Raw genomic sequence first — 11,788 nt, 5'->3', positions numbered from 1 at the left:
GAGTAATAAGATGATTCTTGGCTTCAACGAACTTACTTCCAATTATCGGCTAAGTAAAATGTGGGGCATAACATTTTGTTGATACTTTAATTTCAATTTTAAATTTTGGACAACCCCAGTAATCAAAAAATAAAATTTAAATTAAATTTTAAATTAATCAAATCAAATTGTTATTTTAAATCAACTTAAATAAGTAATTTAGTTTATTCAAGTTGAATTTTGCAATTAGATATAACCAAAAATTTAATAACAATTTGGTGAAATACCTCTTGAGTTCACTCCAATTTCAAAATTGTCATAAAAATATAAAATAATTCAAAATAATCTTTAAAAACTCAATATATATATTTATATAATATTCAAGATTTTCTTTAAGGAATTTATAAAAAAAAACTTAAAATTTCAAAATTTATTTATTTATTCAAACTGATAAATTTTAGGATTTAAACAGATAAGTCATCAAATATATATGATTTTAAATTTACGTGCTCTAACTTATAATTTAATAATACGACAATAAAATTTTAATCTAACCTATTTAATCCCTTTTAATTTAACTTAAACAAATTTATTTGAATCGATTTAGATGAATTTTGTTTCACGTGATACAAAAATTTTCAAACTAAACAATATAGACTCATGAACAAAAATAATTTAAAATTTTTTACTCGATTTAATCCAACAATTACTCCTTTACCATCGTAGCATTGAACTCAATCTCTCTGCGTTGCAATTTGGAAATTTAATCGTTTATGTACCCATAAGAGTATGGATTTGCTATTTAGACCACCCAAACACTTTAGTCAGGCCCAGAATACGATTTGAATTAGACAGGTTTCAGCAGACAATCACAGATACAAATGTTTGGCTGACAGCATATTTGATATCTGGAACTTAGAATTTTGGTAATCATGAAGAAATAGGGTTAAAAAAAAGTACTTACATTTCATTCTTAAACATAACAATTGCAAAATCAAGGGCAGTACGAATTATTAAATGATATAAAACTAGAAATAAATAAAATTTGATTCTCCAAGTGGCTTCTTGAGAACTACCTACCATGTTCCAAGGTAACGGTTAGCTCATTTTGGGAAAATGTCTCTGGTTTGCTAGATGAAGAAGCTTTGCTAGAAGGGCATCGCCTGACTACGAATGCCGGTTGTTTTGGTGCCGGAACCGATGCATTCTCGCTGCCGAGCATGAAAACTACCTGTGACATGGTGGGACGATCACCGGGGTCTTCTTGTACGCACAGCAGTCCTACGTTTAGACACTTTAGCAGCTCGTCTGCTTTGCAACTCTCACGCAGTGTCTGGTCCAGTAAATCCATTGCCTTGCCTGTTTTCCACATATGCCATGCCTGGGAAGAGTTGTACAATATGCAAAGATGGCAGTAAGTAGAGAATAAGATCAAATATTGTAGGAGGGTGAGTGAAATAGAACATAAATAACTTACATAACCTAGAAGGCTCAATGACTGTTCAGGCTGATAAAATCCGGTGTTCCTCTTCCCGCTGATGATCTCTATTACGACAACACCGAAGCTAAATACATCTGATTTGAATGAGAAAAGGCCGTCTAGTGCATACTCAGGCGACATATATCCACTGCAACATCAAAAGGTAAGAGACTATAAACCAATATGATTGTACAATAGGAGTCGAGTAAAGGCAAAGCTTACTAAGTTCCAACTACTCTATTTGTGTTTGCAGAAGTTTCTTTGCCACCAAAAATCCTTGCCATCCCGAAATCGGAAATCTTTGGATTCATCTCCTCATCTAGTAGAATGTTGCTTGTTTTTAGATCTCTGTGAATTATTCTCAGCCTTGAATCTTGGTGGAGATATAGAAGGCCTCGAGCAATTCCCAATATTATACGGTATCGCATATCCCAGTCGAGTAGAACGCATAGCTTCCGATCTTGTTAAGGTATGTCATTTCCATTGAAGAACATATCTTTAGTGACTGCTTAGTTTCTGTGAATACATATATATAATATTCGATAAATACACATTTGACTCACCAAATATGAAGGAGTCTAAGCTTTTGTTAGGCATATACTCATAGAGTAGCATCTTTTCATCTCCTGCAACACAATAGCCTAATAGTCTAACGAGATTCCTATGTTGAAGTCTTGCAATCAGGACCACCTCATTTTTGAATTCCTCTAAGCCTTGCCCTGAACCACTTGAGAGCCTCTTTACAGCAATCTCTTGCCCTCCGGGGAACTTACCCTGGTAATAGGTTCCAGTTTCACGCATTCCTTTATAACCAAACAAAGCTAGAAGATGAAATTTAAACAGTAGTAGAATAAGAATCTATTACCTTATAAACTGGTCCGAATCCCCCTTGCCCCAGCTTGTTTGCGTTTGAGAAGTTTCTCGTTGCAGAAAGAATACTTTCTAAATGAAAAAATGGTACCTCTATTCCGTCTGTATCATCTTCTTTAAACCGCCCTGAATCGATTAGGTCTTTGACATGTCTCTCACTGGCACTGCCATATAAGTGAAGTGCAGATTTTCTTTGAATGTTTCCCCATATCCCTGAATTTCAAATAAACATTACCCTTTTAACCATATAGAATAGCCATTAAAAAAATTGTAATTCAAGTTCTGAAACGAAAGACAAGAAAATTGAGGTGCTAGTTACCTTCTCCCTCGACCTGTTTTCTTCTCTTCAAGTAAACATAACCAATGGCGCTTGACACAATGGTTATAACGATTGCGCTAATACAAGCTATTACCAGAGTTAGAGACAAAGCGATCTTTCTGGTTGAAGACTTGTATTTCTTTTGTCCATAGCCACTATCTGCAGGAACAGTGAAGGACCCTTTTAAGTTTTGAACTATTTGAGGACATACTGAAAATAATGGTGTTATTCTACCTTCAGTGCAATTCACACTCAAGTTATCCCATTGAAAGTTTGTATTGCAGAGGCACCTTTTCTTTCCATTGCTTGTTCCATTACAAGTTGAATTTGGCCAATCTTTGCAATCTGTTGGTGAAGAGCAGGTTGGTTCCAATGGAGGATCCCAGCCTATCTCTACTTCATCTGCATTACATCTGCTAGTAACATGAAATGGTGATGGCTGCTTGAACCGAAATAAATCATCACCTGAATTTCCAGCCTTACAATCGTTTGCATCATTGGTTTGAATGATGAATTTTCGTGTTTCTGGACTTATGCTTGTGACCCTATAAGTGCCAATAGGAACATCAAAGGTAACTTCCCCTGAAGAGATGTTGCAGTGAAAATTGAGATACATGGCGTCGCCACATTTTGGTCCAGTGCTAAGTGGATATGGAATCAGGTTTGTGCCACAAGTCTCACAACTTCTTCTGGTTGATTCTGCAAACATAAAACGACTTCAAATTTTATCTGCATGTTTTCTCAGGGATTACATTTTCGCACAATGTTGACTATGGTCTGAGAGGCTTCTCATAAATCTATATATTGCATCTAAAATAGAAAGGGGATAGTCATAAAGCAAAATGTACCATTAACTTATCAAGGATTATGAATTCAAGCGAATTTGGGAAGGAAAAGAATTGTACCTACATCAGAAACGGGTAACCGGACATTAAGGTTACGGCCACCTTCGTACTCTTCCTGGATATTGTTGAGATCTTCCAACCAAATCCAGCATGCAGCAAAGCGGCTACCACCTTGTTGCATATTATCAGGTTCTTCATAGGAATACGCCTGGCACTGACAGTTGCTAAGGCACTCAAATTTGCATTCCATTTCATCCTTAGCATTAAACTGAGAGTCTGGATTCCCCACTTCCATCATATTCAAACTCAAGAACGTATCGATCTTAGCCTTCTTGTTGCATATCCTCGAGTTTCTAGTGCATCCATCAGAATAATCCTGGTTATTCCAATTTGCAGGGGAGCTAGGTGCAAAGCCAGGCAAACATTTACACATCAAGTCATTGTTACTGTTGCAGCTACCGAAATTTCCACATGCATTGTAGATACTGCATTTATCTCTAGGCTCAGCCCAAATCACGGACCAGATCTTCCTGGAATCCCACTTGAAATACTGAATTTGACCGGAGAAACTGATAATCATCCTTGTATCGCTGTATAATGACGAGGTAAGATGTGGCATGGACTCGTTGTGGAGTACAACAGTGGTAAAATTTGACAAAAAGAAAGAAATTGCTGATGGCATGGCTGAAGGCATCCCATCAGGGCCAATGAATTTACCAGAAACACCACTTTTCCAATACCTTGTTGTTCTTTTCCAAATAATGAACTGGTTTACTCTTTCTTGGTCTATCTGAAATGTGAAATTCCCTGGAGCTGGATCATCAAAACTTTTCCAAGAAGTTAGTACCATATTTTCATCCATTCTCATCCCTGGAAGAAATGTATCAGTGGGATTATGAAAACTCTCCCATATAATGCTTTCTGAGTGGCTTTCTTGTTCTTCATTGAAGAGCACCAGGTTCCCAGTATCTGTCAGTTTGGCTTTTTTATATCCAGAAGGCACTGCTTTAAGATTCGTTGACCAGAAAGATTCCCCATTTCCATTCAGCATCTTGAGGTTGCCATCTTCTCCAACAACAAAGACTCCACTATCATCTAAAAGTGGCTTGTCTCTATTGGCAACCCATACGACCGTTTGCGGGTTTGAGCCATAATACCATATCCCCAAGTATCTCCTCGTGTTGGAGCTTCCATTAGGAGTAAAAAATCCAAGTTCAAACTTTTTTCCTGGCGAAACCAGGCTATCTCCTTCACCATCACTGATCGAACTGTTTGATGTTATGGTCTCTTTAGCAGAAGAACAAAGAATGTAACTGCAAAACACAAGTGTGTGCAAAATTAATGAGGGTAGCATCTGTCTTAACAAACGATTCTTGCAGTAATGATTTTTGTTTTGAGTATCAAAAACTAGGGAGACAATCATTAGCTTAGGAACCACCTGTTGTGTAGAAATTTTCATATTCTCTTCTCTATGTAACAAGTGATGTGCTGTTGTTTTCCATTATCTAAAAACGCCCCCACCAAGCACAAGGCGCTAATACTGTTCACGAAATCGACTGTCAAGGATGATGGTGAAATATTGTCGCATATAGCTGCAATAGGATTTTTAAAAAGTGAATTTTCCCTTGTGATTTTACTCTTATGCTTTTCCAGGTACCACCGCCAATTGTATTTCGGATTCAATGTTGTTAGTCTAAAAGTAGTCCATTGCTGGTCTTTAAACCTGAAAAAAAAAACCCTCATAGGGTGTGTTTGATAGGGCTCCAAATCTCGATCTCAAACTATGAACACACCTTTATTTGGGAAACTTAAAAAGTTGAATTCTGGTGATAGAGGGGGTTGGCAATGGCATAGGTAAGAGTGGGATCAAAGGTGATTGGATGGTTTGGGCAAAGAAGTCAAGGCGCTTGGATTTTTTGGTCATTAGAAGGGACCCCCTTCACTTTAATTTGTGTTTTTTAGTCTTCTTCTGTGATTAAGATATGATCACTGATTTCGCGGGACTCCATGCACTTCCTCGTTTCACCATTTTAGCTTTATTACATTATATTAGATGAAAGCGACCCCATTTAGACTATATTGTCAATGTTTATGGCTTTTTTTTCAAGTGTGGCAGTCGCTTTCATGATCCAATACCAGAAACTAAAGCAGCAAGTCGTTCAGTAAGAAATGGCAGCTACGTTGCAGGAAACATGGGGCCAAATGACTCCAAGCACCTCCCTCTTTCTTCCCCTTTTCCTCCTTTCACCGTTTTTTTTCTGCTGCCAAATTAAAATTAAGATTTTGAGGATAATATATCGGATTGTAACTGAATTTTTTACTGAATTGAACAAATATTTTAAAATAACTATTTTCAAAAGCTCCGATAACCCTGCTAGGCCATCTCGGTGACTGATATGATCTTCTAAATTTGGGTCTAATGTCTAGGCCGGGTTGGGGAGATTACAGGAATAGTGAGTGGTGTCAGTGTTTCCCAGAAGCGACTGTTTTTCATCTTGCTCGCTTAAAATCAGATCATGAACCCATCTTGTTATCCATGAACTCCCCCAAACAAGCTCGGAATGATAGGCCTTTTCGTTTCTTAGCCCCTTGGGTTAATCATCCGTCTTTTGCACAACTTGTTCGTGACAATTGGAGATATGGGGCGGACATATCGGGTAATCTTGGCTCACTCACTACGAAACTAAAAAGATGAAATTCTAAGGTTTTTGGTCTTATTGTTAGAAAGAAACACTGGCTTGCTCATTGTATTGATAAGGTTCAAGCTGCATTAGACCGGAGGTGTTCAAGTTTCCTTTTGGAACTTGAATGTAATTTGCGTGTTGAGTATGAAAAGGTCCTTGATGAGGAAGATTTACTATGGAAACAAAAATCGAGAATAGATTGGATTCAGTTTGGAGACTAGAATACGAAATTCTTCCATAATAAGCACTCGTTAGGCAAAATTTAAACAGAATTTCTACTTTAAAAGTTGGAGATCTTTGGTGTAATGACATTGAGGTTCTTTAAGAGGAGGCAGTCTAATACTTCTCTTCACTCTACTCTTTGATGATCAAGCTCTTGGCTTGTTCCCTTTACATGGTTGTTTCCCGACTTTAGATTCTGGCTCTCTAGATTTTCTAGCTTTAGATGTCACTAATGAGGAAATTTGTAATGCTTTGTTTAGCATGGGATCCTTGAAGGCTTCGAGTTCAGATGGAATCCATGCTTTGTTCTACTAGAGTCAATAGGATACAATTGGTTCAGACATGTGTAATTAGGTGCGTGGAGTTTTTCTAGTCATACCCTTAGTCGTAGCATTAATAAGATTTTTTTGGTTCTTATCCCTAAAACTAAAAATCTTAACTCTTTGGCTCAGTTTTGCCCAATTAGCCTTTGTAATGTTTTATACAAGATTGCCACAAAGTTTATTGCAAATCGGTTCAAGTTAGTCTTCCCTTCTCTTATTGCACAGAACCAAGGTAGCTTTGTGGTAAGAAGGCAGATTATTGATAATATTATCATTGCTCAAGAAATTGTACACTCGATGCGTAAAAAAAAGGGAAGAAAAAATGAATGGCCATTAAAGTAGATTTGGAAAAAGCCTATGATCTCCGTTGGGATTTTATCGAAGACACTTTAGTAGATGTTGGTTTTCCGTCAAATTTGTCTAGGATAATCATGAAATGTATTACAACGGTTTCCATGCAAATTATGTGGAATGGGAAGCTTTCGAATGAGTTCTCCGAGAAGGGGTATTAGGCAAGGTTGCTCTTGGTCTCTTTACATTTTTTTTTACGTATGAAGAAATTGGGTCAACTTATCCACAGAATAGTTGAGGACAAGACTTGGAGACCAATTGTGCTGAGGAAGAATGGATCACCCATCTCACATATCTTTTTTGCGATGACCTTTTCTTATTTGTAGAAGCTAATATTGATTAGGCAAAAAGAATTAAGGATGCTCATAATACTTTTGGAGCTGCTTCGGGACATAAAGTTAATCGGCTTAAAACCACTGTGTTCTTCTCTAAGAATATTGATTCTAACTATGTTAATGCTATTTGTAGGGTTCTTGGTTTTCGTCAAACTGATGATTTGGGGATATATTTGGGCATGCCTCTTTTTCATCGACAAGTAACAATGAATACCTTTAAATTCGTTATGGATAAGGTCAAACGGAAGTTGAACAACTGGAATGCCAAAATGCTTTCTATGGCAAGGTGGGTCACTTTAGCTCTGTCAATTTTGTTGTCTATACCCAATTATTTTATGTAAACTTTAAAAATCCCTTCTAGCATTTGTGTAGAAATTAAGAAGATTGCTTGGGGATGTATTTGGGGGAGTTCAGCGGCTAATCAAAAACCGCATTTGGTAAGGTGGGGGATTGTTGTCAGCCTCTGTCTAATGGGGGATTAGGTATCTGATGCCTTAAAGAACAAAATGATTCTTTTGTGCTTAAGTTGGGTTTTAATCTCCTTACTAACAAGCAAGCTTTGTGGGTTAAGGTGCTCCGAGCCAAGTATAAGCTTTTTGAGGACCGCCCTGAGGATATTTTAGGTAGTAAGTGTTCTTTCGTTTGGAGATCGCTTGCTAAGGTTTGGCCCCTTTTGCGCCAAAGTCTTCTTTGGTCGATTGGTGATGGGAATCTTATCAAATTCTAGGCAGATAGTTGGTTAACGGAGGTGGGTCTTCTTATTAATTATTGTCTGGATCATTCTCTTATTGATGAATCTGTCACCCTTCAAGAGGTAGTGACTATGGAGGGTAACTAGAATTAGGATTATATACAGTGTTTTTTAAATAATGATATTCTTCCTTATATTGTGGGTATACCGACTCCAAATTCCTTAGTGGGTCATGATGCTATTATTTTGAATTGGGCCACAAAAAGTAATTTTATTGTAAAAGTAGCTTATGGTATGCTAATGAAAGCACCCTAAACCCACTAGCGGTTAAATGGAAGCGTGTTTGGTCTTTGATTGGTCCACAACATGTTCGTCATTTCATTTAGTTAGTATTTAAATGTCATCTTTTTACTAATGCGGAACGTTGTAGGAGAGGTTTATCAGAGGACCCTTCGTGTAAGCTTTGTGGAAGCGTTGAAGAATCTTGTATTCATGTGTTATAAGACTATTGTAATGCAAAAGAAGCATGGGAGCAGATCATCCCCTCGAGGCTATCATCTCAATTTTTCCCTTATTCGTTGGAGGATTGGCTTTCTGCTAATTTTATCAATGAACTTGATTTAGTCTTTCAGGATGTGGATTGACCATCTTTATTTGGTACCGTTTGCTTGAGGATTTGGAAATAAAAGAATTTTTGTATGTTCCAAGATGCTCCTTTTAACATAATCAGTGTCATCTATTCTTCGTGGTGTTGGGCGAGATCCATTAAGCAGAGGCATGTCAATTCAGGTAGGAGTACTATAAATCGTATTAGGGATCAAAGGTAGGTTTCATCGCCTACTGGTTCTTTTAAGCTAAATACAGATGGCGCTCATAATCCGAGTTCGGGACTTGCCTGTTCAGCAGTAGTGGCACGTGATGAGCATGGTAGATGGATGTGGGGAATTGGAAGAAACATTGATAGATGTAGTGTATAGCAAGCTGAGCTTTGGGCTATTTATGAGGGTCTCCAATTAGCATGGGAAGCTAATTGGGAAAATGTTATTGTTGAGACTGATCGTGCTCTAGCTATCAAAGGTATCCATAGTGATATCAGAGGTCATTCAAACAGAGAGTTGGTGATGCGAATCCAAGAACTGTGCAGATGCAAGAGGAGAGTAGTCATTAAGCAAATACCAAGGAGTTGAATTATACTTCTGATATTTTGACTGACTTGATGAAAGGTTTTCCTATTGGGAGGTGAATTATACCTCTGATATTTTGGCTGACTTGATGAAAGGTTTTCCTATTGGTGCTCGAATTTTTCATGTTGCTCCTTCATTGGTTGATAATCAAATATGGTTAGATAGACGTTTTCTGTTATCCAATCCTGTTGCTACTGTTAGTTCATAATTGATTTTTCTTTTTATTTTGTTACCAAAAAAATATTTAAAGCAATATTAAAAACTATAGTAAAACAAATTAAAAATGTGGGTATAAAAATAAAAATTAATATTTATAAAATATCAAAAGTCCCCTTTAATTAGGGGTGTAAATGAACAGAATGTTCGGTGAACTGTTCGTGAACCATTCGTATAACGTTCGTTTATATTTGTTTATTAAGCTAAATAAACGAGTATGAACAAAATTTTTATATTCGTTTAATAAACGAACAAACACAAACAGAGGTGTGTTCGGTTCATTTATGTTCACGAACAAGCTTGTTTAAAAGTTCGTTTGTTGGCTTGTTTATAAGCTCGTTTATTTATTAATGATATTTTCTTATAAAAATTACATTAGTATATATTAATAAAATTATCTTAAAACTCGTTTATTGTTCCATTAATATATATTAATAAAATAATCTTGGTCTATATTTTTTTCATTAATAATATAATTATTAATATTTATATTTGAGTATTTTATATCTAAACAATATATATCTGTGTATGTATTTATTGTTTGTTTGTTTATTCATTATTTATTAACATTTTTCGTGAATATGTTCAATTAAGTTAAATGAATATATTCATGAATATTAAACAAAAGAACATGAACACGTATAATTTTAAATAAACGAACGTGAACAAAATTTTGAAATTTTTAACGAACACAAACTGAACACGAATAAACTTAAAAATAAATAAACGAATATGAACAAAAATTTATTCGTTCAAACTCGATTCATTCACAGCCCTACCTTTAATGACCTCAGAAGGAGTTGAAAATGTATAATATATAGATGAAAGAAATGTAAGAAGAAAGGCTAATAATCCTGGTTGCGTACATAGAAGTTGAAGCAAAATGGAGATGGGGTCAGGACCCATGATATACGGAAAACTCTTGCTACTTGCTAGACAACCCATTGCTATATAATATATATTTTAATCCAAACGACTCATATGATTTTTGCCCATCACGGTGTTTGAATTTTTTTTATATTTCCTTTTAATTATTTAATTAATTTGGGTTAATCAGCTCTTAATTATTTTTTACCAAAAATATGTTAAATAATTTAGTGTCTATAATAATTGATTTTGATTGAGATAACTTGAAAAACAAAAATGAGTTTGTGAGTGAAAACATTTTAATTCTGCTTAGAAATTAAGGAAGCATGTGTTTTAACACATAATAATATCGATATCAATTAAATTAAAATTCAATTAACTATTATTAAATAATTTTTATATCCAATTAAATAATTTAACCTTTATTTTCATTAACCAATCTCATTTCTTTATTTTAATTTGATTTATCAATTTCCATCACTAATTCACTTCAAGACATAAAATCGATAAATATATTTGAAAGGTACTTGTATTATAGGATTTAATCAAATTAATTTCTTTACTATTAAATAGATCAATTTAGTTCTCGTACTATTAAAAAGAATTAAATAAGGATAAATTAGAATAGAGTTAACATTTATTATTTTAAAATATCATTTAGTGTTTAATGAGTTAATATTTTTGAAGTTTTTATGATTCGTAAATAAATTTTTTGTTTGGAATTGGACTGCAATTGAAAATAATAATATCAATACACTTTTTTTCACAATAAATGTTAACTCTATTACAATTTAGACTTATTTTATTCTTTTAATAGTATAATGACTAAATCGATCCGTTTAACAATAGAGGACTAATTTGATCCAGTCCTATAATACAAGGACTTCCATATACTTTAACCCATAAAAACACTTGGTTTTATTTTATTTTTAATAAAATTATTATTTTTAAATTGTAGTTGCAATAAAAATGTTGGAAATTACTTTTTATCAAGATCAAAAATAAAATTACGTAACTACCTTTAGTGCATAGTCATATTTTCGAACTCACTTCGACTTCTTTTTTTAGAATTTGTTTACATAAGCCCTAAATATTTTCTTAATTATATGTGGATGTATATATTAATATATGAGCTTTGATTTTTTTTATATTGTTTGAAAATTATATGATGGACATTGAATGAAATATAAGAACAACATACATAATAATAGTACTTCTCCTAAATGGGAATCCTCCTTTACCACAAACAAATATACATGTAAAAAAACCCCCTGAAAAAACCAGATTAACAAGATTCATGAGAAATACTGAAAATGAATAACAATAACTGTAAGATTCAAATGAAGAAAATGGAATAAAAAATAATAAAAATACAGTTGCAGCAATACAAGAAAGAGTTTAAAGCTTTGACAGAGAAGAAAC

General features: G+C 34.6%; 1 protein-coding gene across 1 annotated transcript; it reads right to left on the bottom strand.

Moving 5' to 3' along the window:
* Nucleotides 1-925: 925 nt before the first annotated feature.
* On the bottom strand, nucleotides 926-5,180 carry LOC105794930 (G-type lectin S-receptor-like serine/threonine-protein kinase At4g03230). The gene is made up of 8 exons (XM_012624323.2): nucleotides 3,554-5,180; nucleotides 2,883-3,347; nucleotides 2,649-2,807; nucleotides 2,325-2,542; nucleotides 2,023-2,233; nucleotides 1,682-1,919; nucleotides 1,457-1,607; nucleotides 926-1,360 (listed from the first exon to the last, which is right to left on the bottom strand). Exons 1-8 carry the CDS (start codon nucleotides 4,950-4,952, stop codon nucleotides 1,052-1,054), a joined length of 3,150 nt encoding a protein of 1,049 aa, XP_012479777.1. The 5' UTR covers nucleotides 4,953-5,180; the 3' UTR covers nucleotides 926-1,051.
* Nucleotides 5,181-11,788: the final 6,608 nt, after the last annotated feature.

The sequence above is a fragment of the Gossypium raimondii genome, chromosome 3, assembly GCF_025698545.1.
Source record: "Gossypium raimondii isolate GPD5lz chromosome 3, ASM2569854v1, whole genome shotgun sequence".
NCBI lineage: Eukaryota > Viridiplantae > Streptophyta > Magnoliopsida > Malvales > Malvaceae > Gossypium > Gossypium raimondii.
Note: the sequence above shows the minus strand (reverse complement) of the source record. Positions and strands in the feature narration are given on the sequence as shown.

What these genes read in the sequence shown, in the direction of transcription:
- LOC105794930 (XM_012624323.2), bottom strand. Translation starts at nt 4,952, where the DNA reads ATGAAAATTTCTACACAACAGGTGGTTCCTAAGCTAATGATTGTCTCC. An exon ending in GAGTGTGAATTGCACTGAAG is followed by an intron (nt 2,808 to 2,882) that starts GTAGAATAACAC and finishes CTGTTCCTGCAG; the next exon opens with ATAGTGGCTATGGACAAAAG. An exon ending in CTTAGACTCCTTCATATTTG is followed by an intron (nt 1,920 to 2,022) that starts GTGAGTCAAATG and finishes TACCTTAACAAG; the next exon opens with ATCGGAAGCTATGCGTTCTA.